The following is a 23,590-nucleotide window of genomic DNA, read 5'->3' as shown; positions in this document are numbered from 1 at the left end:
TATATATATAAATTTAATATATTGACGATGTCTGTGTGTGTATATATGTTCATAGATGTTAATTACTGTGAATATAAAGACGATTTATCAGAATCAATTGTATCATGGGTTGACATTTATTTTCTTTATTCAGAAATTACAATTAAAATATGATGCAATGTTGTCTTTGGTGATTGTTTAATTTCCAAGTATATTAACGTTTATATGCGAGTGAGTCGATGACGAAGACTAGCTAAAAATACTTCGTAGAACGGCACTTTCTGAAGTTCGGTCCATTCACTCGACTTACTTTCACATAAGCCACATTCAATATGGCGGACGCTGTTACGTATAGCAACAACGGGATGACCCGCTCCATGAGGCGTCTACGTGTTCATGTCTGTGTTGCCAACCACCAAAAAGCCATTAGAAGAAGAAGAGACGCTGAATGAATCCCAGGACGAGTGAGTCAAAGAGAAAAAGTTGTATCTGGAGCCAATTTAGATGCGTTCGAAATACAGTTGCATAGTGCAACATTTGCAAAGTAAAACTCTCAACCTAAGTTGGCTTTCACAGGAAGTATTCTTCGGCATTTAAGACTTAAACATCCGACTGTTAAGCAGCAAGCGGTAATACAAGACCCTGCTCCCTTGACTCGGATTTGACAGCTCGATGAAATGATTTGCTCCAGTTCGTTCACTCGAATGATTCGAATCATTCACGAACGGTTGGTTCACGTGGATGCTCAGGGAGAGTAGCCGAAGCAGGCCATTAGAGAGTTCGAAAAGAACGTTTTTGCTTGAACTACGCCGGACTGTGATTAAGAAACCGAAATCAGGTGAATAAAGCAATCTCTGCCTTTGCTATACGCCATGTTTCTTTTATTTAAACGAGCTAAACACATTTGTATGATTTTTAATCTAATTAAAACAAATTCTCTCTCGCTGTCCTTAGATGCAGAAAGATTTACTGTCAGTGTATTACAGGGATTTGTCGGAATTGCTTGTTTAGATTATCGGGGTAGCAGTGCAGCGCTGGAGCATCATCAGTCTGCAGAGTTTGCTCCTCCTAACTAGCCGCGTTAGCACATTGTTATTAGCAATATAGCCGAGTGAAGCTTCATTAGACCGACTTGGCTAGCACGAAGAAACAGAACTAGGAGGTAGAAACTAGATTAGTTACTGAAACTCTCAAGAGCATTCATTGCAAGCAACTTCTTTGAGTTGGCACCAAAGCAGGGTCTCATCCCAGGATATGTGGGCTATTCGTCACAAATTTGGTGATGACTTTGTAGGTTTCTGGACTGCACAACATCTTGTTCAAGAAACCAGCTTGATATGATCTGAGCTTTATGACATGGTGCATTATCCTGCTGGAAGTATCATGCAGAAAATGGGTATAATGTGGCCATAAAGTAATGGATTGCATCAAAATCCATTACTCATTTGGCAAGAGTCGCACACTGTGCCAAGATAATATTCCCCCACACCATTGTACAACCACCCCTTCTACCTTTGATACCTGATAGATTGCATTTTTGCTTTCATGCATGTCTAATTCTGACTGTATTATCTGAATGTTTAAGCTCAAATCAAAGTTTTTCCAATTTGTTTTGTCCCAGTTTGGGTGAGCCTAAGGGTAAATGATAGCCTCACTTTCCCTTTCTTAGCTACTATGTAAGTAGGGCCTTATACAAAGCATCACCTTTTTTAACAGTGGAGATAATATGACATTTTCTGGCTGCAATATTGGTTTATCTGCATTTTCCTCAGATCAAAATGAACCCGGACGCACAACAGAGGATCGGCTTTATTGGTGCAGGAAACATGGCTTTTGGCATTGCAAAGGGGATGTTGTCAGGTTAGTGTAGACTTACTTGTTGAAATACTGAAACAATATTTGAGTGTTAATCTTCATGGTCATTTTTTTTTTGTATTGCAGGAAATGTTCTACCGGCAAACATCAAAGTTAGTGCACCATCCTCTACAAATTTAGGACGATTCCAGGTATTTATTTATTTCTGTAATTTATTTGTAAGGTAACTCAAGACGATGAGCAGCAACATTGAGGACATGCTACTGTTTCTAAATTTAGTTTAGTTTTGCTCTATGTTTTCACCTGCAAACCAGCTGCTGTGATGAATTCCTGCAGATGTGAACAGAGAAAAGCTTAATCAGTTATTCCAGCACACCTAACTCAGATTCTGAGTATTTTATCTGTCAGTTGTATGGATAATTGTGCTTGATAAATCTGTTGTTGAACTGGTAAAATGTTTTCAGGAACTTGGCATTTCTGTGACACACTCCAACACTGATGTGGTCTGTGTGTCAGACGTGGTGTTTGTCGCCGTCAAGCCTCATATGATTCCACGTGTTCTCGTTGAAGTCTCTCAGCACATCACAAAGAAACAGATAATCGTGTCGGTTGCCGCCGGAGTGACGCTAGCTATGTTGGAGGAGGTGAGGGCCACAGCCGCTGTAACAGGTTTTCACTATACAAGTTTGATCTGTCTGGGTATCAAATATCTTGAATCTTTTTTTATTTCTTTTTCATTTCAAGCTCCTCCCAGAAAACTCGATTGTCATCAGGCTGATGCCTAACCTTCCCTGTCTGGTTCAAGAGGGGGCCCTCTTGTTTGCACTGGGCACCAACGCAAAAGGGGAGGATGGCGCTCTACTTCTCAGCTTGTTGCATTGCTGTGGTTTGGTGGAGGAGGTGCCTGAGGCCTGGATCGATGTCCACACAGGGCTGAGCGGGAGCGGAGTCGCTTTTGTAAGTCTCGGCGTGTGTTCATATCTACACACTATGAATTATACAATTTTTTACACAAGCTTTTGCCAATGTCCCACAAGTAACAGTACCAGCTTAGACACATATCCATCATGTTAAATTTTCTTTGCCATTATTTATTAATCTATTTTGTTTGTTTTTTGCTGGGTTATTTTTATTTTTTTTGTCTAGGTGTATCTTTTTGCAGAAGCGCTGGCAGAAGGAGCTGTTAAAATGGGCATGCCAAGTGCTCTGGCTCACAGCATCGCATCCCAAACTGTTCTGGTGAGTCGTACAATATCTGCACTTTTGTTTTCCAAAAATGCTCTTGACTAGAAACCCATGTCCAAATTTAGTGTTTGATTATTTGTCATTTGCTGCAGGGTGCTGGGAAATTGCTACGCGATTCTGGGAAACATCCAGCTCAGCTTCGGGCTGAGGTCTGCACCCCGGGTGGAACAACCATCTACGGGCTTCACACACTGGAGCAGGGAGGCGTGAGGGCGTCTGTCATGAGTGCGGTGGAATCAGCCACTCAGAGAGCAAGGGAGCTTGGGAAAAAATAGGCAGCAGGAAGGGTCCGTGTGTCAGTATACCTTTTTAAGAACTACATCTTGAACTTTAACCATGGAAAGTCTTAAAAATAAGATGGCTGTTTTTTTTTTATTATTTATTTTTTTATATTTCATAACTTGATATTGTAATAATAAAAAAAAAATCATAATCTTGATTAAAAAAAAACACATCTTACACCTTCGTTGGATCTTTCAAAGGATGGACTTCTTATGTTTCACTTTGTGTGATGGTAAATAAAAGAAAATCTGTTGGATCACAAGTTTAATGTCTGCATTAACATGCAGAATAATCCTTCCCTTAAATGAGGGTAGATATGCATAATGAGATGTTCATAAATAAATAATATTGTGATAGAGAATAATTATATTTGCCTTACTGTTTTTCTAGATTGCTATGCGCTTGTAAGGTTGTGTTAGAGGAAAGTTGGTGGATGAATTAGCAGTACTCGCATAGCTCAGTCCCCGGCTAGTGAAACGGTCAGAGGTAATTTGATCCACGCAAACCATTGAATGGTATGTTGGCCTACATGCCAGCCTGCTACATGAAACGAGCACATGTAAAGTAAAAATATGAACCATTTTAAATTTACCAGCTCCTTGCAAACAGATATTTACATACAGAGATAATGTTTACCAAATGTTTAAAATTTGTAATATTTAATTGAAAATATCATAGTGAAAAATATAGAAAAAAGGAAAAAGAAATGTAACTTAAATCTTGCTGTCCAGTCATCCCTTTCCTGAAATATCGAATTACTCCAAACAGGAATCTGTTTTTAATTACGTTTCTTTTTCTTCCCAGTCATGATACAAAAGAAAGCACAATTAATGTATGTGTGCAAAAGCCATGAGAAAAACTGTCAAGAAATCAACCACTTTGTTCCTACATACATGTATGCAGATACAAAGATTCAGCAGCTTATACAGACTGCAGTTTTCACTGGAAGGTTTGACTCAGGATGCTGCATCTTCCTGTTAATCTGCCGATTTGTGAAGATGAGATGTGAATGTGTGTGCAGGGAATTGTTGTTTTAGTATTTAAAAAGAGGTCAAAACAGTTAGGGTAGTGTAATGATTTATTGTAAATTAATTTTAACTGGGCTTCACTATTGCCTTGTAGCAAGAAGGTACTGAGTTTGAATCTTAGCCTGGGGTCTTTCTGAGTGGAGTTTGCCTTGTCTTTCTGTGCATCCTCCATGGGTTTTCTTCAGGTACTCTCTCTTCCACCTACAGTCCATAACTGGTAGGTTAATTGGTGGCTATAAAGTTCTCAATAAAAGGTATGCATGTGTTTACAAGATTGTGTGTCTCTGCGTTGCCCTGTGATGGACTGGTGAGCTGTCCAGGGTACACCACATATCATCCAGTGATTGCAGGAGTTAGGCAGCATGGATGGATAGATAATTGTAATCCCATAAATATATTTCATACTTTTAATAGGTTCCAAATATGATGACAGCCTTTGCACTGCCCAACACTCAATCTTTCTAGCAGAGACCCTAGGCGGACTGGTCCCCCAGGCTGGAAATCACTTATATTAAGTGATTTATGAGTTGAAAAATACTAATACTTTCAATAATCTATCAGGGGCGCCATATTTGAGGGGAGAGGGCACAAAAAAGGAAAAACTACTTTTTTTTATATATAAATAGAACAAATATTTTAGGGCCCCTGGCAATAGCAAAATTAATGCAACTAAAATTCCCGGCGGCGTCCCTGGTGTCAGTAGTCGTTTTTGGATCAATTCAACCTGAGCATGTGGAGATATCAATGATTCACAAACATACCTCCCCTTTCCTCCAATTTCACACAAACGCTGCTGCTCCTTGCTTCTTCCTCCTCCTCTTCTTCCTTCCCGTTGTCACTCACTCGGCTGGAGAAACACGCGTTTTACCCACCGGCCTGCGGCTACACCGAAAAAAAGACAAAAACACAACAGTAAGTAACGATGACGCTGACTGACAGACAGGGTTCCAGTGTAGGGGATGCTGTCAGAACTTAACTGGACACTACTGGGTATTTATGGGGAAGAATTGTCGGTTATCGAAACTGATGTTAGCCAAGGCTAGCAGGTTGCTAGCTGGCACGCCTTCCGAATACCGGCGTGAATGGCCGCTGGTCCAGTTTTCTGTTCTTCTCTAAATGTCGGTATTGACATGAGAAAACGGGTATGTTTTATGACTTCAATTATTGTTTGAGTGGGAGACAATAACCATTAATCATCAGTGTTCACATCGACTTGACACTCTAAAAAATATGGCTAATGTTCAGGTTAGCAAGACGCATGATGATAGCCCTGATGAGGCTCTTTACTGCAGCAGAGGACAGACCTTTGTTCGTTTTGTAGGTACATATGTGTTTCAGTTTATAAAAACACGTTACATGTGCATCGGAATGGGTGTGATTCAGGTCAAAGCGCAATGTTGAGCTTTTACTTAAAAAATGTGGCTTAGAGCTGCTGAAAACCCAAAATTCAGTTTCTCTGAAAACTTGAAATTTACAAATGTCATTTGCTGCACAATCATGGTGAGTGAAGACTCATTACTTCACAGTTGAGTAAGAGATGGTTATTATCACTCTTAACGTTATTGCCAAGATCATTCATGGTAAGTTTAGTGGAAGGAAGAAGGCACCCAAGGAGCAGTGATAACCTTGATGGGAATGGAAAGGAGAACTGATTTAAGTATTTTGGGAAGATTCATAAGATGTCTACTGCACTTGGAGTCAGCATATCAATAATTGGTATACATAGATGTATTCAGGACATACCCAATGTTTTAGAGGATTTTGTGTGTTGATAATTAAGTTGCTGATTTCATCTACCAGCAGGGGTTAGCACCTGCCCATACTACTGATTTATTGACCATGCTGAATAATGACTGCTGGCTGTTTAATTTGTCAGCATTTTACCCAAATCCCATGGGAAATTGATATAGAATTGTCAAGAGGAAAACAGGCCAAAGATGTAGATAAGTTGAAGGCCAACAAGCTTCCTGTATTCATCAGCAGTTCCACATGCTGATTGCCTCTGTATCATGCTACATTGGTGAAGCTATTCATGCAAAAGGATCTCTGACAAAGTATTGCATATATATACTGTACACAGACATACTTTGTAGGCCAATGTCATCTTTATGTTTTTGAGAAATGTAATTTTGGGTTTTCATTAGCTCTAAGTCATATTCATCAAAATAAACATTTGAAATGCATCACCGTATTTAATGACTCGCTGCATTTAACATTTGAAATTTCTATTCTAATTTATTGAAATGTGTGTGTACACAGATGGACATTAATATTAAATGTGTCTTATATCAACATTTTATAAGGTGTTGAAATTCCTCTTTTTTCCCACCTTTTATCTTTTAATTGCTCAATTGCTGCTTCTTAGTAATCAGTGGCACAAGTGAAGTGCAAATATAATGAGTTGTTTCTTGGTTATGTTAATATATGCACTTCTAAACATAACATCTAACAAATGCTAATGAAGAGTATTAGTCAAGGTAAGCATATCATAAACAGGAATTACTCGTCTTGCACTGGTAAGTAATTGCAGCCGATTCCAAAATTAACTTGTCTGTTTGTTGAAACTCTGTTACACCCTAAACCTGCTGCTAAACATACAGTTCCCAGCAAGAACAAAGCAATGTTTGCTGATTAAAACAATAATAATACAAAAAAAAAAAAAAAACCCAGCTGGACATGACATTTGTAGCCTGAGTCGAGACATTATGTTCCTAAATATATTCCTGGAACTAGATTTTTGTAATGAACACCGTTTCAGATATCTTCTACAAGATCTCACAATGTTCAAATTTTATGATATTGACTATCTAATGAGGCCTAGCCAGTAGGGAGTTATGAAGAATAAATCATGAGAGAGCGGCGATCAAGACCTGAACAATATGCAAGCACTAGAAAGTTCAGATGCCGAAGGAGGCAGAAAGCATTGCTTCAAAGACCGATGGCTGGACGTCTAGAGTACGTCGAGCTACATCACAATCAGCTTGTCCAACTTAAAATGGTAAATGTTGTATTGCAGACCATACACAGTAGAAGGACTCTCTTAAGGTTTGAAGAGAATCAAAAAATCAGAAAAATACATCAGTTTGTATTTTTTGAAAAATTTATAAAAATGCCTAATAAAAGTCTGTGCAGCATACATTTGATGTGTGAAATTTTCTTGAAAGTAATATCTTCTCACGTTCTTATGAACTCAATATCGAGACACTCCTAAACTCTTTCTTTCAACTGAATGGTGTATGTGGATAATCTGAAAGTAATAGATTTTGGCTTGAGCATGACTTTAGCTTTAGTTTTTTTTTTTTTTTTTTACACATTTGCATGCCATATATTTGTTATTCAATTTACAAGGTGGTGATTGTTAAATTTCTCTTTCACTTGCTTGCGGTTAACTGGATGAAAAGAACGTGTTGAGAGGTTCACTTTGTTTAATAGCTTGACAGCTACAACTTTACCGAGGAAGGTGAGTTAAGAACATAAAAATCATATGTGAAACTCCTGAACTTTCCAAAATGGAATTACTGTTGGCTCCATATTAATGTTGTGTAAGTGAGTAAATGCCTAATTTTATTGTATAGTATAAAACAGCATGACTTGCATAATGTATAATTTATTACATGAACTTGCATGAACATTGTTTTTCTTTGGATGCCCTTATTTACATTGTTCATATAGTAACCTGTACAGTACCAGAAAGTGGATATAGCTTGCAGTTCTAAACCTTATGCAGTGTACACTAATAGTGTCCAGGCCCTATGGACTCTTCCACATTTTGTGATGTTTTAACCACATGCCGCTGTGTGTTTTATTGTGATTTTATGTGATAGACCAACCACTAAAATAGTGCAGAATTGTGAGTAGAAGAAAGTGTGTCTCCCCCCCCCCAATAGAACCAACTTTTGCTCCGGTATTAGCAGCAATGTCTCTTTTAGTTTTGCAATTTTAGGTTTTTCTTCTGCTTTCAGGCTCAGTGAGAAACCTAGTTCAAACAAATGAGTCATTAGCAGAACACTACAACTTGGGTACATGCTGCAGAGTTGCAGGACACTAGCACCCAAGGACTGAAGTTCAGTCTTCTGATATAAACTCTTCTGCTGACTGTATATTTAGTGGTGGTGTCCTGCCTCAATTTCCACTTTTCTGGAGTCTTTTTTTTTTTTTTTTAGATTTGCTTTGTATGTGGCTTTAACGCTGTTCTCATCAGCTCTGATCAGATTCTTTCACTGCTGAAGAACAGTAATTCCACAGAATGATGCTGTAACCAAAAATCTCAGTAAAATACACTGACGTTTGTGGTTTTAAAGTGACAATGTGGGAAGGTTCTAGGAGTCGTCACCCTTTGCATGTTAACTCTCCACTTTTTGAACTATGAGTTATTATAGTGCTCTGTGATTGCTTACTGCCATAATTCTGATCTGCCAATTCATACCCAAAATGAACACATTAGTCTGCATGCTGCTTGTTTTTTTGTTGAGGACTTGCCTGTGGATTCTTTCTAGTTTGCGTATACTTCCGTTACTTTGGAAAATATGCCATTGATGATCTGTCGCCTAAAAATGAACCTATCTTTCTCTTCCTGCCTTTGTAACTAACCCAAAAGCTTGTACCTGTTATTCTCTTTTTGTCCTACAATTGCTCTAAGATGTCCAAGAAGATCTCCCAGTGCTCTGTTAAGGACCAATCGGAGCATGATCAGCCTCCCAGCCAAAGTCAGTTGGATCAAACCAACCTGGGCTGTAAGAAAAAGACAGAACCAGGCCAGAGAAATGGAGAGACAACCTCTTCTTCTCCAGAGAGTGGTAGCTTGAATGGAAACGGAAAGCGCAGTGGGAAAAGCCGTCGCCGCAAGAAACGCTCATCTAATCCCGGGAGCCACCATGAGGGAAAGACGGATGAAGTGAAAAACAAAGAGAAGCCTGACGAACACACCAGCCAGTCGCCTGAGCAACCGGCTGCATTGATGGGCTTGCAATCGGAATGTGGCAGTGTGTGGTTTGAACGCAACATCTACGAACAAGCTGAGAGCCTCTACCAGTGCTGGCTAGTGAGCTCTGCTAACCGGATCTCCAAGCCCAACCGTTCACATCAGTCCTCAGGGAAACGTTCAAGCAATCCATCCACCGTGGCTCCATCTTCCTCTGGACCGGCTTGTCACCATGTTGATCAGGTGGCTTGCCACCACATAGTGGAGAAAGTATGGGTCAACAAGACGACTTTCGACCAAGCAGAGCGGCGCTTTGTTGAGGGATCTGCTCCCCCATCAGCTCCTAACTCCCTTGACCTCTCACCTCCAACTAACTGCTCCGGTGCCTCCAGAACACCCGATGAAGGGTATCAGTCTCAAGCCCCGACTCCAGCAACCCCTGTTGTCCAACAGGCAACTGGTACGCCGGCTTCTCGACAGTCTATTAACGGGCTGCCACGCATTCCAGTCGAGCTACTGAGGGAAGTGTGGCTCGACAAACCTGCGTACGATCGTGCCGAAGCAGCCTTTTACCAGAACCTGTATGCTAATAATTCCTCCAAGAGGCAAATCTGCACCCCCACCACCAGAGGAAGTGACCACCCTCAAAGCCTTATGGAAGAGGAAGAGGAGGACAGTGAGGACATGGCAGAAGAAGAGAAACCACTGATCCTGCAGTGTAAAGCAGAAGTCTTTCATGCCCTTCACCCGATTCAGGAGGAAGAAGAGCCAGCAGAGTCCCTTGAGACCGAAGAACCTTCTGGAGTGTGCTTCTTCCTTCACCCGGACAGCGAGCTGGTGTGGCTGGACAAGTGGCGGTACGATGCTGCAGAGAACCGTTTTCAAAGCCGTGGTTTGGATAAAGTCTGTGCGGAGAAGAAGAATCGGAGGCCGGAGGCAGAAAAGTCATCAGGGTCCTCAAAGATGCCTAAAAGGGACAAGTATGACCAAACCGGGGGAATGGAACCGCTCCAGATGTTTCAATTCATCGTTCATTACTTTTCATTATAATATTCCCGCCTTTCAAATTCTTTTTTTCTTCTTTCACCTTGTTTCTTTCATTCCTTCTAGATCATGTATTCATTTCTAATTGTTTTATTCTTTCTTTTCCTGAGTTCGACCAAAATTGATTTTTCTCCCACCATTTTCCTTTCAACATTTGTAGAGTTGTACTTGGGGTGTCTGGTTGTATGGAAGCAATATAAAATGTTTGAGTTCATACTTGATACATTCTAAATCATAAGTTTAATGTAGTTGTTCATTTTCTTATCCCCTGACATTTTTTGCCCTACATTCCTTTTTTTTTTTTTTTTTTTTTTTTTAGAAAAATGAGCTCAGTGGACTTCTTGGCTCAGGAGAAGATATGGTTTGAGAAGCCTCGTTATGATGAGGCGGAAAGACGCTTTTATGAGCGAATGAACGGCTCATCGCAAAACATACAGGTAATCCATTCAGACTGTTGATTTAGGTTTTTTTGAATCAATTTTCTATCTTTCCAACACCTCGTACGTCCTAAAGCTACAATTCTACCGTCCAGCCATTATAAAATGGTGATTGGGTGTTGCACAACGTTACAATTAAGTTCATTGCTAAATCATTATAATGCAAAACTCGTGAGTACAGCAAAAAAGTCAATCAGGTTGTGAAGAAGCAGAGTGTAAAGATGGGGCAGATTTGCTTTTATTTTAAGATACGTGTTGAGATGAAGACAATTGGTGCAGAAGCATTAAAGTTTTAAGTGGCACTTTCATCGTGAAACTGGCTTTAAAAGTGCACATCCAGCTCAGGTCTTTTCGTGTCTATCTTTTCATAGTAAAAGATTCTCAAATATTTCCTTGTTTTCATTGTAGGATGTTGGAGCTAATGCCATCCTGCAGGACATTGCTCGAGCTCGGGAGAACATCCAGAAATCTCTAGCCGGGGTAAGAACTGAGACAATTCCTAAGCTAAAACATTGAACCGGTCTGCCTTTGCAGTCATCACTTTTGAATGAAACAAATAAACCAGCCTTGTTGTTTGTTGTCAATGGTAAACTGTGCTCCCGTATTTATATTCATCAAATTTAAGAATAAAATGTATTCATGGAAATGTTTTGGATGTATATCCAGCTTTACTACTTGTAAAAGTTTAACATGTCCTACATCAAGGTGTATTGCTTCCAGTTTCAAAATGATGAAAAACAAACAAAATGTTTGGAGTTGAATACAGAAAGACACAGAGCAGATGAGAAAATACTCAGATGACGAGAGGAAATGTGCAGAGCTTACTGCCTCTGAAGGACAGATTGGATTTGACTCATGAAGCGTTTTCAAGGAGTTTCCAAGAGGCTTGGCTATTGGGTGCATTACTAAGGGAAAGTTCATGGTCATCTGACTGCCGGCTGTGTCAAGAAAGAAACACTTCCAACTCCAAGCCTTTATCTGGCAGAGTTTTGCAGAAGAGCAACTTTTCAGTCATTTGGTTTGAAAACAATCTGCTGAGGATTCTGCAGCAGCACGTCTCATTCAGCCAGACTGTTGCTGTAAAACTGGTCTGAAAAGGATCAAAGTGTGCTGAAAATAAACTTATTTTTAACATTTGTGATGACCATCTGATGATCGTCTATACCTCTGAGAAAAGTTGTTTCTTTGTCTGAGCAGATTTGAAAAGATAGGATTTGTTGATCTATTTCTCTGTTCCCTGCATGAACTATTTTCTTTTCTTCCAACTTGAAGCTTGGTTTTCCTTTGCTTTTAGACTCCCTCTCCTCATTGTTCTGTTTTTTTATGTAGCTCATGCAACTTCCCTCTGCCTCATTTCCATTTCCCTGCCCTGATTTCTTTCCTTGTTCCACCCTGCACTCCCCTCCTCCAAGCTGAAGAATACGCTGAGTAACAAAGGGTCTTCCCAGGCTTCCCTGACCCAACTGTCTCATCCTGTAAGTTTCTGAGTCTTGCATGTCGCTGGAAGCATCTGCTGCTGCTCTCAGCAGGTAGTCTGAGCAAGCAAAATTTGATCAATCTGATTGCAAATTCAGTTTGTGGATGACTTGCAAAGTGGTAGCACCTGCTTATCAGTGTTGTTTTTCTGCCTGTTTCCATACATACCCTGTTTCTCTCCAGTCTTTGTTTTGCAAAAGAGGCTGTCATGTCGAAAAACTTTAGTTTGAATAGTAACACATTTCTCTTTTTTTTTTGTTTTTCTTTTTTTTTTTTTTATGTTGTACCTCTGCAGAACTCCAGCAGCAGCAACAGCGGTGCAGGTGATCAGGGAGAAATTATTTCTCGCATCAAAAGCCTCGAATTAGAGAATCAGAGTTTATACAAAGGTTGGTTGTCATCCACAGTCATCAGTTTGCAGTTTCTTGTCTTTAATACTTGGAACCTTTTATGTTGCTACTTGTATAACTCTAGGGTTTATGCTGAATTAGGATTTGAGTCGCCACATTGAAAGCACATTTCTTTTACAGAAAACATGTTCTTTAAAAGATCAGCCATATATTTTAGAATCTGAAGACTTGTCATTTCATAATATATTTACCACAAATGACAAAATATATATATTTATATATCCAACCGACGAGCACACTTTGGAAGGCCCCGTTTAAATTTCTTCAGAAATGTTCTTGTTAATAAAAAAAAGTTTTTAACAAAGCCGTTTTAAGAGTTTTTGTGGCCTCTATACCTTAATTAGATCAGGATTTTAAATGGAACCTGTAGTTCTAAAACTGGTTTGGAATAAAATAATAAAAACATTAAAATTCCTTTTACAATGTTTCACAGTCTGGTTCTTTTAAAAGCTAAATGACAAGCAATATGACATTTCTTTTGACATAAGAACTAATTTAACTAGAATACAAATGTTTGACGTATTTTGCAAAACTTTGGTAATAAGAGTGATTAATATTTCATTTCAGCATGATATTTATGATTTTAACATCCCTACTTATTTATAGAGAATATCTGATGTTTGTAAGCCAAAGAAAGGATATGTTGATTTTGCTTTTTTTTTTTTTTTTTTTTTCATTATACATTTAACATTATCTAGATTATATTTGCAGAATTCCATAACTGGGATCTTGTTTTCAGTGGTAGACAACCTACGAGCAGCGCTCTCCAAACTGGAATGTCGAGTTGCTGTTCTTGAGAAACGTCCAGCATCAGTGACCCCGGCTCTTGCTGCCTCCGTCCCCTTCACAAATGTGAGTGGATGCTGACCGTTTGGTGATCTGTCATCAAAAAGTGCAAGTTCTCACTTAATTTCTCCAGGGCACTGGTGTCCAGCAGAAGGCCAGTGCCCCAGTTAAACAGGAGGAAGAAAACGACGACGATGATGAGGACGATATCGACCTGTTTGGTAGTGATGAAGACGAAGAAGCGGAGAAACTTAAAGAGCAGAGATTGAAGGAATATGCGGAGAAGAAGGCAAAAAAACCTGCTATCATCGCCAAGTCCTCCATATTACTGGATGTTAAGCCTGTAAGATTTTCTAAACTTCCCACCCTAAAATGCTCTTTATTTATAAAACACAGGCCAACTTCACGTTCTGTTTAACTTTGTTCTTTCCTGCTCGCCGTAGTGGGACGATGAGACGGACATGGCGAAGCTGGAGGAGTGCGTGCGCTCGGTGCAGGCAGACGGCTTGCTATGGGGAACATCTAAACTGGTTCCCGTGGGTTACGGCATCAAGAAGCTCCAGATCGCATGCGTGGTGGAGGACGACAAGGTGGGAACAGATTTGTTGGAGGAAGAGATCACCAAGTTTGAAGACTATGTAAGTACATGGATTTATTTTGTTACCAGTACTGTGTTTCAGTTCAGCTTACTTTCTAAACAGGTCTCAGGGCCAGGTAATGGTGACCCTCTATCCATTTAATCCATCTATAACGTGAAATTAAGCCTTTCATTTGGGGAGATTTCACCATATTAATTTTCAGTTAGAATATTTAACACCTGTAGTTTAAAATAAGTCAGTGTTTTCTTTACATTTCTGTTGGGTGGTCAGAGTTGAAATGGGCACTAATGAATCTTTCTTCACAAATTTTTCTCCAACTTGACTGAGCAGAATGATGAGCTGCAGTAAACATTTTCTAACCCAATTACTATAAACAGAAAGTTTCATAGGTTTCTGTGACCAAATCTGTCGCTGTGAATGTTTCAGTAAGGTTCATGCAACAGTTCAGTTCTTTTAATTCAACTTAAAGCCAGAAAAAAAAGACATTTACTCAGGTTTACCATCACAAAGCTAAAAATTGTTCGGTTTTTAGCTTTAAGATCAATTAAGATCAAAATGTGTCGATCTTAATTCAACACATTTTGAATTAAGATTAATATGGTGACCTTGTATTTTAAGGTGACAGTTTAGCTAATCTCAAGATTAGACATTTTGGGATCACAAAGCTGACTCGGCTCGTTAAGTCAGTGCCAAATTCAGACTGAATCTCTGCATAAACCGTGTTGCTAACTGTCTTTAAAATAAAAATTATTTCAGGAGTAAATCCAAAGTCGCCTTTAATTTCAAATACAATATTTATCTCTGGTGCATTAAACTATATTTGTTACCAGAAGGCTTGTAGGATGATTTTAAAACTGAAATCGGCAATTATTTTTGCATTTTGAGTCGTGGATGACGCAAAGAGCAAACTTCCACATTTTTATTAAGTTTACAGTTTTGATTGGTTCCATGTTTGCAGACAAGGCGTTTTACTTTAATAGTAACTGAGTCAGCTTCTTTCTTTCAATAGATTCTGTAATTAATACTGTTCAGCTACTAGTGGAAATTTGATACAAGTCAATACAACCAGCTGTATTAGTCCAGTGCTGCCATCATGTGGCCAAAATATCAAGTTTATCTATAAGCAATCTCTGCAGTTCACTGAATTGTTTTTTTGCTTTCCTACTTGTTTCAGGTTCAGAGTGTGGATGTAGCAGCTTTCAACAAAATCTGATTCAGCAGCAGCTCTTCATCACTCCCCGTTTCTCTGCTGATTGTGACAACGGTTGACAATAAAGCAATTCTTGCACTGACGTTATTGTGTTATGATAACGTAAGCAAATCAACAACTAATATTCCATTATAGCGTATATGAGCAGCACTCCAATCTAATGTCAACTATTTAAACTAAATACTAAAAGTTATGATCCTGCTACTCTGAGTAACCTGGGTTTACACTTGATTATTAGAACAATGTTTGAATATTGAAATCAGTTACTTTTTCCAACTATAATCTTTGTTATATCAATCTTCAGAAATTCTGTTTAATTCTTTATATAACCTATTTTTTCCTCAAACTGTTTTGGTAAATTTTATTCTTATTCGAACTGATCAACTGAAAACACGCATGAATGCACCATGTCATCAATGGTTAACAGTTCAGAAAGACAATAAAACTTAATTTATAGAATCCATGTTTTTTTGTTGCCACATGCATTTAATTAAATAAAATTTGAAGGACTAAAATTAGTTTAGGTTTACTTTAACTTTTACTTATGGGCTACAGAGTATAGGAGAGATTAATCATCTGAAACTAAACTTACGGATAGTTCATTTCTCAAAAGCAAATATTCATGCCAAAGTGTCAAAATGAAAGGTCTCTGGCACCATCATTTATGAACAAAATAATAAAAGTGCTTTGTCATGTTTTCAGGTTTAAATATTAGAAAATTTGTGCGATTTAAATTGCAACAATCCCATGATTTTGACATACTGGCTTTATTTTACAAGTTTGACACTCACCTCTGCTGTCTGCCTTTCGCTGCATGAGGTTACTGCTTTTCACTGAAACATTGAAACAGTAGTTATTCATTACTTATAAACACACCTAGAATAAAAAATGGACACATGACTGACTTACAGGAGACACTTTGGGGAAAAGTACCTGAATTGTAGAAGGAACTGCAGATTTTAGTCGTTATAAACCGGTTGGCTCACTGAGGCCTGATGAGCCACTTTATGACACTCCAGGAAGTCTATCGGCTCCTGTTGCTATCCTCTGCTGCTCTGGCCCTCCACTGTAGGAAAGGCTACACATTCTAGCTAAATGCTTTATGCATTTCTCTATTGATTTTGAGGTGAATGAGTCTAAAAGCATCAGCAGAAAATGTATTTTCCATCCAAGGATCACAAACTGGCATCTCAAAGCTTCTGGAGCATCTTGGTGTCTGCCACAGGAGGCGTCTCTGCACTGTGGGGAGCTGCAGACCCTCTGTTCATCCCAGTTCTGCATCTCATCTATATATATGTGGTAACATGAGCCAATCCACTTTCTGCAGATGCTGTACATCTGCTGAAAATTAACCAGTCACGTTTTAAATAAACAAAAAGCTTGAGCACGCTTCTGTCTACTGCTATGCTGCTCATGTTAAAGCAGAACATACGTTACTACATTAATATTCTGACAAAATCTCTTGAGCTTGACTACTTGGCAGCAGAAGAATGTAATCCACTAACCTGACGTTTGGCGTTTTTCTGTGGAAAGGTGTGCCTCTGTGAGCTGGAGGAACAGGAAACACTGGAAGCTGAGTTTGACACCTGCTGGTGAAGTACAGAACTGCATGGATATGCTGGAGCAGGCTTTAGAGCTCAAGTTTCACAGGGTTGAGGAGAAAAAGATTGCACATATAGCCACAAAACAGAGTTATTAAGAATATCTATTCTTCCATTTGAGGATAATATATTCCATAAGACCCCTGATTTGCATGTTTTCTTCTACCATGAACAATTTATGGATAAAAGGAAACCATATGAAGCAATCATTCAAATCTCTCTGACTTGAGGAAATGAAACCACTTGGTTTTAAGGACATTGAAGCCTTTATAGACTAATGTCCCTTCAGTTAACAGACTGCCTGCCACATTTTTCCTTCATTTTGAATTCATTCTTATTCAGAGGAGGTCTATTGACTCCGTGTTCCAATAAAGAAGACAGTTTCAGGTCCCTGAAAGTCTGAGGCGGCTCGCTGACAGCAGCAAGAACCTGGAGGTGAGAACATGATGGAGGTAGATCATCACATTACTTCAGCCAAGTAAACAAAATATGCCGAAGCGAGAGCCAACTGGGCACTTTTGCTGTTAGAGAGAGAAGCAATTGCAGTTATTGACGTCATCTATCTTCAGACAAAGAACAGGAAGAGCAGAGGGAAATGAAGTGTGGGCAGGGATGTGGATATGAGGATTCCTGCACCTCAACTGGATCTGAATGAATACATTTTTTTTTTTCACCAATTCTCATGAATATGTATACCAGTGTGTCTATGTTACGTTAGGTGCATTTTCTTAAAATTCAAACACAGAACTATATCAAATGTATTTTTTTGTTCAAAGTCCTATTTCCAATAGTATAAGAAGCAGTTCTACCTTTGAGATTAATACCGACTGCTGTTCAGCAGCCTCACTGTACCAAAGCGGAGCCATAAAACAGCACCGTAAAATACGACCATCTAAGTTATGCATTTTTTTTTATATTGTTAAAAAAAACAAAAATCTTAAATGGATGCTGCTTTGACCTCTAGCTCACTTTATTCATCATTGAGCGTTTACTGACTTAAAACTGAGGACACTGACTGCTATTCACCTGTTTGTCTCTTTTGTTGGGTGTTTTCCAACTTGATGTGGTTGGTTGTCGCATTTTTTGTTCTCTTGCCAGACTTTCAATGGTTCTCATCTTTTTGGTCTGAAAGCAAAATGAATCCCTGCAAGAGCAGGGATTAATGATGATTTGAATCCAGATTCTTCTTCCATCTAATTTTTTTTTTTTTTTTCAATAAATCTCACTCTACATACCGACCAAGAGACTGGGATTTCTCTCTTCCTGTAAGTCTATGGATAAATGTTCAAAATTTGGCTAAAATCCTTTAAATTTGTTATTTTTGCATTGCATTGGCATATTTGGACTGATGGAACACAAAGAATGTTAAATATCAAACTAAATCAAAAACCCTACCCAGTTATGCACATCTATCAAATCAATAAGTGCATGTGGTGATAAAAATAATCAGGATTATTGCAATTTGCAAACAAAACAGCCTCAAAACAGCAAATTACATAATTAATCAAGATGGTAAAGAAACTGTGCAGAACGGCAAAATTCCTCAAAGGATCCTACAAGACATGAGTTTCTGAAAATCATTTTTAAACAGTAAACGTCAACATATTTAACTATGTATACCAAAGATAGCCACAAGAGGGCGGGCTTGGCTTAGTATATGAAAAATTATTTGCAAATTGACGATACAAAAAGAATAAATTACTGTGGAAAGATAAAAAAAATATATATATATATTAGGCAAGTACTCACTTGCTCCAGGTAATAGAATACAGAAATAGAAATAAAACAGAAAATATGAATATATTCAAAGTTTGACAGTTATAATCTGGTGGAAGATTTTTTTTTTTTAGCTGCTCATTTTTGTTTTTTCAATCAATAGATTAGTCCACTGGAAAAGAACTGAAGTACATCATAGGCATGTTGTGTGGCACTGTTTTTGTTGATAAGCGGTAGCAGCTGATTAGATTAAGGTTTTCCTTGCTGGTTGTCAATGTTTTAGGAATTTGTGGTGCACAACCGAGTGACTGTGTTGTCTTAAACTGTCCGTACAAACAGACAGAAACACGGAACAGCAAGTTCTCACCACGCAGATCAATAAACCTGATAATAACTCAATCCTGCCAACTGGCATTGATTAATGTGCTGGCAGACATGCAGGTCGAGATTGCTGTGAGATAGATGAAAAACCACTTATCTGTGCCCTTGTTTTCTTCAGTAATACAACTACAGGATCAAAATGTATTCACATGATAGAACCCAAGTGAGAATAGAGTGGGCTTGCAAACCTATAGCGGGGGTTAGTTTGTTTTGGACACCAGATTAAATGTCAAAGATTAGTTAGTGTTAAATTTCATGTAGCAACGGCATCACTCGTAGCTCTCTTGCATCAGAACATGTCCGAAGAGATGAGTTTGATTTTCTGAAAGGCTGAACTGCTGTGATGTTTTTAAAATACCCAACAGTATAAAATTCCCACAGACTCTAACAATGTGGCACAAGAATTAAAAAGGAAAAACAACAATCACATTATGATTTACATCTACATTTGCTGAATCTTAAAATGTTTTTTTGTCAACTCCTGTTGAAACTTTCAACATTTTTGCATATACAAATAGTTTTTGTGCATGAAAACTTTTAATTCGCAATAAACGCTAGTGCTTCCTGTTTGCACTACAGACCTCGTTTGTATGAATTATCCCGGAAAATAATTTCAAGACAAACAAAGTTGAATAAACATTGGCTTTTCAGCCAATACTTGATATTCATTATGCATAGAGGCCCAGATTCCTTTTGTAGAGAATCAATATTTGCATCATGTTTGAGTCATTAAACAAGAGACAAGACCTGATTGGTTGTTTACAGCTCTAATGTTGCAGGGAGGTAAATAAAGTTTCTCATCTTGCAATCATCTCCATCCCTTCTTCACACCCCCGTAGGGCTTCAAACTCATTTCGGCAGAATAAGAGGGCCAGCGACATGTGCCAAGAGGAAGAGCGGGATTTCCACGAATTAGGACAAACAGATGAATTAAACATCAGGACACTGTCGGATTCTGAATCTCTTCGCGAGTTTGAAAATAAAAGAAAAGAAACTAAATGGAGACGCATCAGACAAGGAGCGATCTGTGTTAAAGGCTGGCAGAGTTTGGAGCACAGAGATACTTGGTCATAACAGGAAATGTGCAAGCGGAGTTGATGTTCCTAAAATTACAGATTTTGGTGACATAAATGAGATCATAATATAAATTGTTACAAAACCTTCCCCTGGTATAACGTGACAATTGTCACAATTTCACTTAGCAGGTGGGGAAAAAAATTGCAATAACCCAGTTACATAAGTACCTACTACTACTTTTAAATTCAGTTTTTTAGCATTGAGTCTTTAAGTATCAGATTCTCATATTTATGACAATATTAACCAACCTTGCACAAGATCTGTACTTTTGTCAAAATATGAGAGCAGTTTCTTCACAGCATTCTGTAGAAGATTCTGAGCAGGTCAGTCAAAAACCTTTCCTCTGGTTAAGCAGCTCTGTTGAGCACAAGGTTTACCCCAACCAACAGAGCCCAACATCTGGGTGCAAGACGCTGGCAGGCAAAATGGACATGAAATGCCACAATAATTGACGGGAACAGTGTACAAGAGTGTCTGTGCGGAGTATCGGTTAGAGGTTCCCCGATCAAAATAGGAGGCGCCAGTGAGAGGGGTGGGGAACAGAAGAAAAAGACTTCCACGATAAACGGGTGATCATTAACAAACCAGGTATCGAAACCAAAAAGAGGACACTCAGGGTAGGAACAATTCAAGAACCTGAAAAAAAAAAAAAACCTAAAGCTCAAAGACAAACTAGAGAAGTTGGGGAGAGTGAAGGCCTCAGAGGAATAAGGAGTGGTAAGATAAAAGTTGAAGTTTATTAAGTAAATAACGTTTTTCGCTCTTGGACATGCTGATAGATAACAGTTTCTGGTCTGTTTTTGAGATTGTGTGATATTTTATGAGCATCACATAAAACTTTTGTCTGCCATCTGTTCTGTGATCTGGTTGCACTTCGGTGTGACATCTGGGTAAGTATTAGAAATGCAGCACAGCTACTGGCTGAGTTTCATGGCGTGAGAAGGAAGATGGCTGTACAAAATAAATGTCTGGAGAAAATTGTTATCTTGAACGGCTGAGCTTTATTTCTGGTTGATCAGATTTACTGTAAATAATGGCAGAACTCAGAAAAAATCAAAGATGAAATTAAATCAAAAGGTGCTTTGATAAAGTTTTTGTTTAAGGATGTAGATACTTTCGCAATCAGGTCATGCTAACTATTTTATCGTTTTGCACTCCTTTGTTTTTCTAAGTGAATTGAATAGGATTTAAAAGAATATGAGGAAAAAAAAACTAATTTGATGTTAAAAAGGACACAAGCAGATAAGACAATGACTTCATGGTTAAATCAAAATTTATAAGATTACAGTGATTGTAGGAAATTATTACGTCTCCTCTTATAACAAGTATAGTAGGAAAATACAAGGTAGAAATCATTCAGTTTCATCTTTTGCTTGATAAAAAAATTAGCAACAGTTTAAAGATAAAACATCTGAAGCTTCCTTTAGACATTCAACAGTCCCTTGGTATTAAAAAGTCCATGTGTTACACAAGCGTCCTTCATTCATCAATAAAAACTGGAATTATGCAGATTGGCTTTGCAGAGACAAAAACATAACATTTCAACATAAACATAAAGTAAATAGCTAAATAAAAACTACATTCTATAACTCCTTCATTTGTTGTTAGGAAAAGAAACTTTTGGTAAAATTTGTACATTACTGTTCCTTCAACAAAAATGATAAAGTTAGTGGTTTACAGACTGAAACAAAATGCAGAATGCTTGACGTCTTCAAAGAATTTACTATTTCCAAAGAGGAAATAGAGTTCAGGTCTTCTAAACAGCTACATAGTGTCTTTTTGCCCTTATCTTTAGTTGATTATGTTAGTGTGTTATTTGTGCTAAAGTCATCTTAAATTAGACAAAAAAAACACAAAAAAAAAAAAAAAAATATGTATATATATATATATATATATATCAGATCCAAATGCGCATAAAAACATACTGCAACACAAACGTCAGACAATCATTTTGGTAATTTCATAAAAAGAGAATCAAGCATAACAGCAATCTTGTGATATTATAACAAACTTGATTATTTTTTTAAATACGGACTCTTACATGTTTTAAACGTAGCTCAATGTTTAAAAATGGTTTTTAAGGTCAAGAAGAGGAAATGCAAGCATTCCAGAAAAGGTACTTTTTAAAAAAAAAAAAAAAAAAAAAAAAAGCTCTCACTAAAATCAGGCTTCGGGCTCCGTCTCTAATTTCTATTCAGAGAATTCACAAACACTATAGTATTCTGCTTATGTTTTTATAGATGTTCTGTTGCTGTGGATATGCTCATTATGTACATTATCCAGCTATTATTTGCAAAATCAACTAATCTTTGCTTATTTTTCCAACATATTGGTTACAAACTTTCTTGTAATTTCTTGTCTTCAAAAAGGCCTCTCCAGGATTTCATTTGGTTTTGCTCTTTCACTCTAATCATTTTCATTCAAATCAGTTTCTCTTCCTCGTCTATGGCAGTGTTTTGTGCATTTTGAGGCTAAAATAATAATAGATAATAATAATAGATGTGGAAGTTGAACCCCCTAACCCCCAGGCGGTGAGGCAGTAAAAAGGTTCCTACACAAGTTATGTTTCTAAACTATCATCCTTGTCCAGATGCATCTGTTCAAATGTGTCGAGGCTTTTAAGATCTAAGATTGCAACTGATTTGGATTTTTTTGTTAAGCATTTGAGGTTTAGTATCAATGTGTTCCAGGTATTTAAAGCAGCAGAAGTATGTCACATAATTGTAATAACTGTGAAATGCAAACCCACGAAAGTTTGGGAAAGTTCATGTACTGTAAATGTGTGTGGGTTGGCTGGTTTTCAGTCAGTAAATTCAGACAGAATGTTACGAATTTATTTTGATTACCTACCACCATTATGTTGAAATTATGAAAATCTAAATTGTCATATACATTTAAACTTTTTTTTTTTAATAAACGTTTAGTCATAAAATGAAGTCATAGTAAGATGACAAGGTGTTAGCTTGACCTGTCACAACAGTTTATTTCTGTTATTATCTCAAGAAAACATAGCTTCAGTTTGTTGAGGTTATAATTTAATCAACTTATCTGAAGAAAATTAAATCTCAAACTGGTTTTGTTATGATCATAGTTGATCTTGAAATATAAAGGCTAAAATTCAAATTAGAGTGATGCGGTCTACTGGCTTAAGATGGAAAAAAAAAACTGATCCTAGACTGATGCATTACTAAATTTTAAATGACAATTATTATTATTATTATTATTCAAAAATACTTTCACGTCAAAATAATGAAATAGTCAACTCCTGATCTTGAAATGGTGCAGCCATTATTGCCGTCCATACATTTATTATAAATAAAAAACATATCTAAGTATGGAAAGATGCGTCTCCATACTCAGTTATATTTTTTCACTCTTATGCAGATTCTAAACATGCCAATAGTAAATTGTATAACTATCAACAATGCACTGAAACCCTGAGTGACTTTATACTTCCCTTAACCTTCAGAATGGAGCTTGTGATGCAAACCAGATTTAACTGGTTAGCTACTCCCCACAATGAGTTTTTTCCACATAGCTAAAATAGATATGACTAAGCAGACAGACTCACTGTGAGGTGGAG

General features: G+C 37.9%; 2 protein-coding genes and 1 long non-coding RNA gene across 11 annotated transcripts; all 3 read left to right on the top strand.

Moving 5' to 3' along the window:
• The first annotated feature begins 330 nt into the window (after positions 1-330).
• On the top strand, positions 331-3,700 carry pycr3 (pyrroline-5-carboxylate reductase 3). Of its 4 annotated transcripts, none has more exons than XM_015040668.1 (7): positions 331-443; positions 1,752-1,839; positions 1,921-1,985; positions 2,259-2,438; positions 2,539-2,751; positions 2,941-3,033; positions 3,132-3,700. In XM_015040668.1, exons 2-7 carry the CDS (start codon positions 1,758-1,760, stop codon positions 3,312-3,314), a joined length of 816 nt encoding a protein of 271 aa, XP_014896154.1. In that variant the 5' UTR covers positions 331-443; positions 1,752-1,757; the 3' UTR covers positions 3,315-3,700. The 4 variants fall into 4 exon arrangements, with proteins under 4 accessions (XP_014896154.1, XP_014896153.1, XP_014896152.1 ...); XM_015040667.1 differs by lacking the exon at positions 331-443 and adding an exon at positions 450-706; XM_015040666.1 differs by lacking the exon at positions 331-443 and adding an exon at positions 450-817.
• Positions 3,701-5,049: 1,349 nt separating this feature from the next.
• On the top strand, positions 5,050-15,316 carry eef1db (eukaryotic translation elongation factor 1 delta b (guanine nucleotide exchange protein)). Of its 6 annotated transcripts, XM_015040659.1 has the most exons (11): positions 5,054-5,261; positions 7,751-7,809; positions 8,989-10,250; positions 10,634-10,751; positions 11,160-11,231; positions 12,164-12,226; positions 12,523-12,616; positions 13,377-13,489; positions 13,557-13,766; positions 13,867-14,061; positions 15,197-15,316. In XM_015040659.1, the coding sequence occupies exons 3-11, from the start codon at positions 8,989-8,991 to the stop codon at positions 15,233-15,235; spliced, it is 2,166 nt and encodes a 721-aa protein (XP_014896145.1). In that variant the 5' UTR covers positions 5,054-5,261; positions 7,751-7,809; the 3' UTR covers positions 15,236-15,316. The 6 variants fall into 6 exon arrangements, with proteins under 6 accessions (XP_014896143.1, XP_014896145.1, XP_014896144.1 ...); XM_015040657.1 differs by lacking the exon at positions 7,751-7,809 and having other exon boundaries at positions 5,050-5,261; XM_015040663.1 differs by lacking the exon at positions 8,989-10,250 and having other exon boundaries at positions 5,155-5,261.
• LOC106952510 (uncharacterized) lies at positions 5,498-6,989 on the top strand. Its single transcript, XR_001426006.1, has 2 exons — positions 5,498-5,828; positions 5,876-6,989. It is a non-coding gene; the product is annotated as an uncharacterized LOC106952510 (long non-coding RNA).
• Positions 15,317-23,590: the final 8,274 nt, after the last annotated feature.

The sequence above is a fragment of the Poecilia latipinna genome, unplaced genomic scaffold (genome assembly GCF_001443285.1).
Source record: "Poecilia latipinna isolate Pla-1442-1.1 unplaced genomic scaffold, P_latipinna-1.0 Scaffold522, whole genome shotgun sequence".
In the NCBI taxonomy this organism is placed as follows: Eukaryota; Metazoa; Chordata; class Actinopteri; order Cyprinodontiformes; family Poeciliidae; genus Poecilia; species Poecilia latipinna.
This window is presented reverse-complemented; position numbering and strand designations above follow the sequence as displayed.

Coding starts and splice junctions, on each gene's coding strand:
- pycr3 (XM_015040668.1), top strand. CDS start 1,758: ATGAACCCGGACGCACAACAGAGGATCGGCTTTATTGGTGCAGGAAAC. Junction 1,840..1,920: donor TGCAAAGGGGATGTTGTCAG/GTTAGTGTAGAC, acceptor TTTGTATTGCAG/GAAATGTTCTACCGGCAAAC. Junction 2,752..2,940: donor GCGGGAGCGGAGTCGCTTTT/GTAAGTCTCGGC, acceptor TTTTTTGTCTAG/GTGTATCTTTTTGCAGAAGC.
- eef1db (XM_015040657.1), top strand. CDS start 5,094: ATGATTCACAAACATACCTCCCCTTTCCTCCAATTTCACACAAACGCT. Junction 10,752..11,159: donor GCTCATCGCAAAACATACAG/GTAATCCATTCA, acceptor TTTTCATTGTAG/GATGTTGGAGCTAATGCCAT. Junction 13,490..13,556: donor CCTCCGTCCCCTTCACAAAT/GTGAGTGGATGC, acceptor TAATTTCTCCAG/GGCACTGGTGTCCAGCAGAA.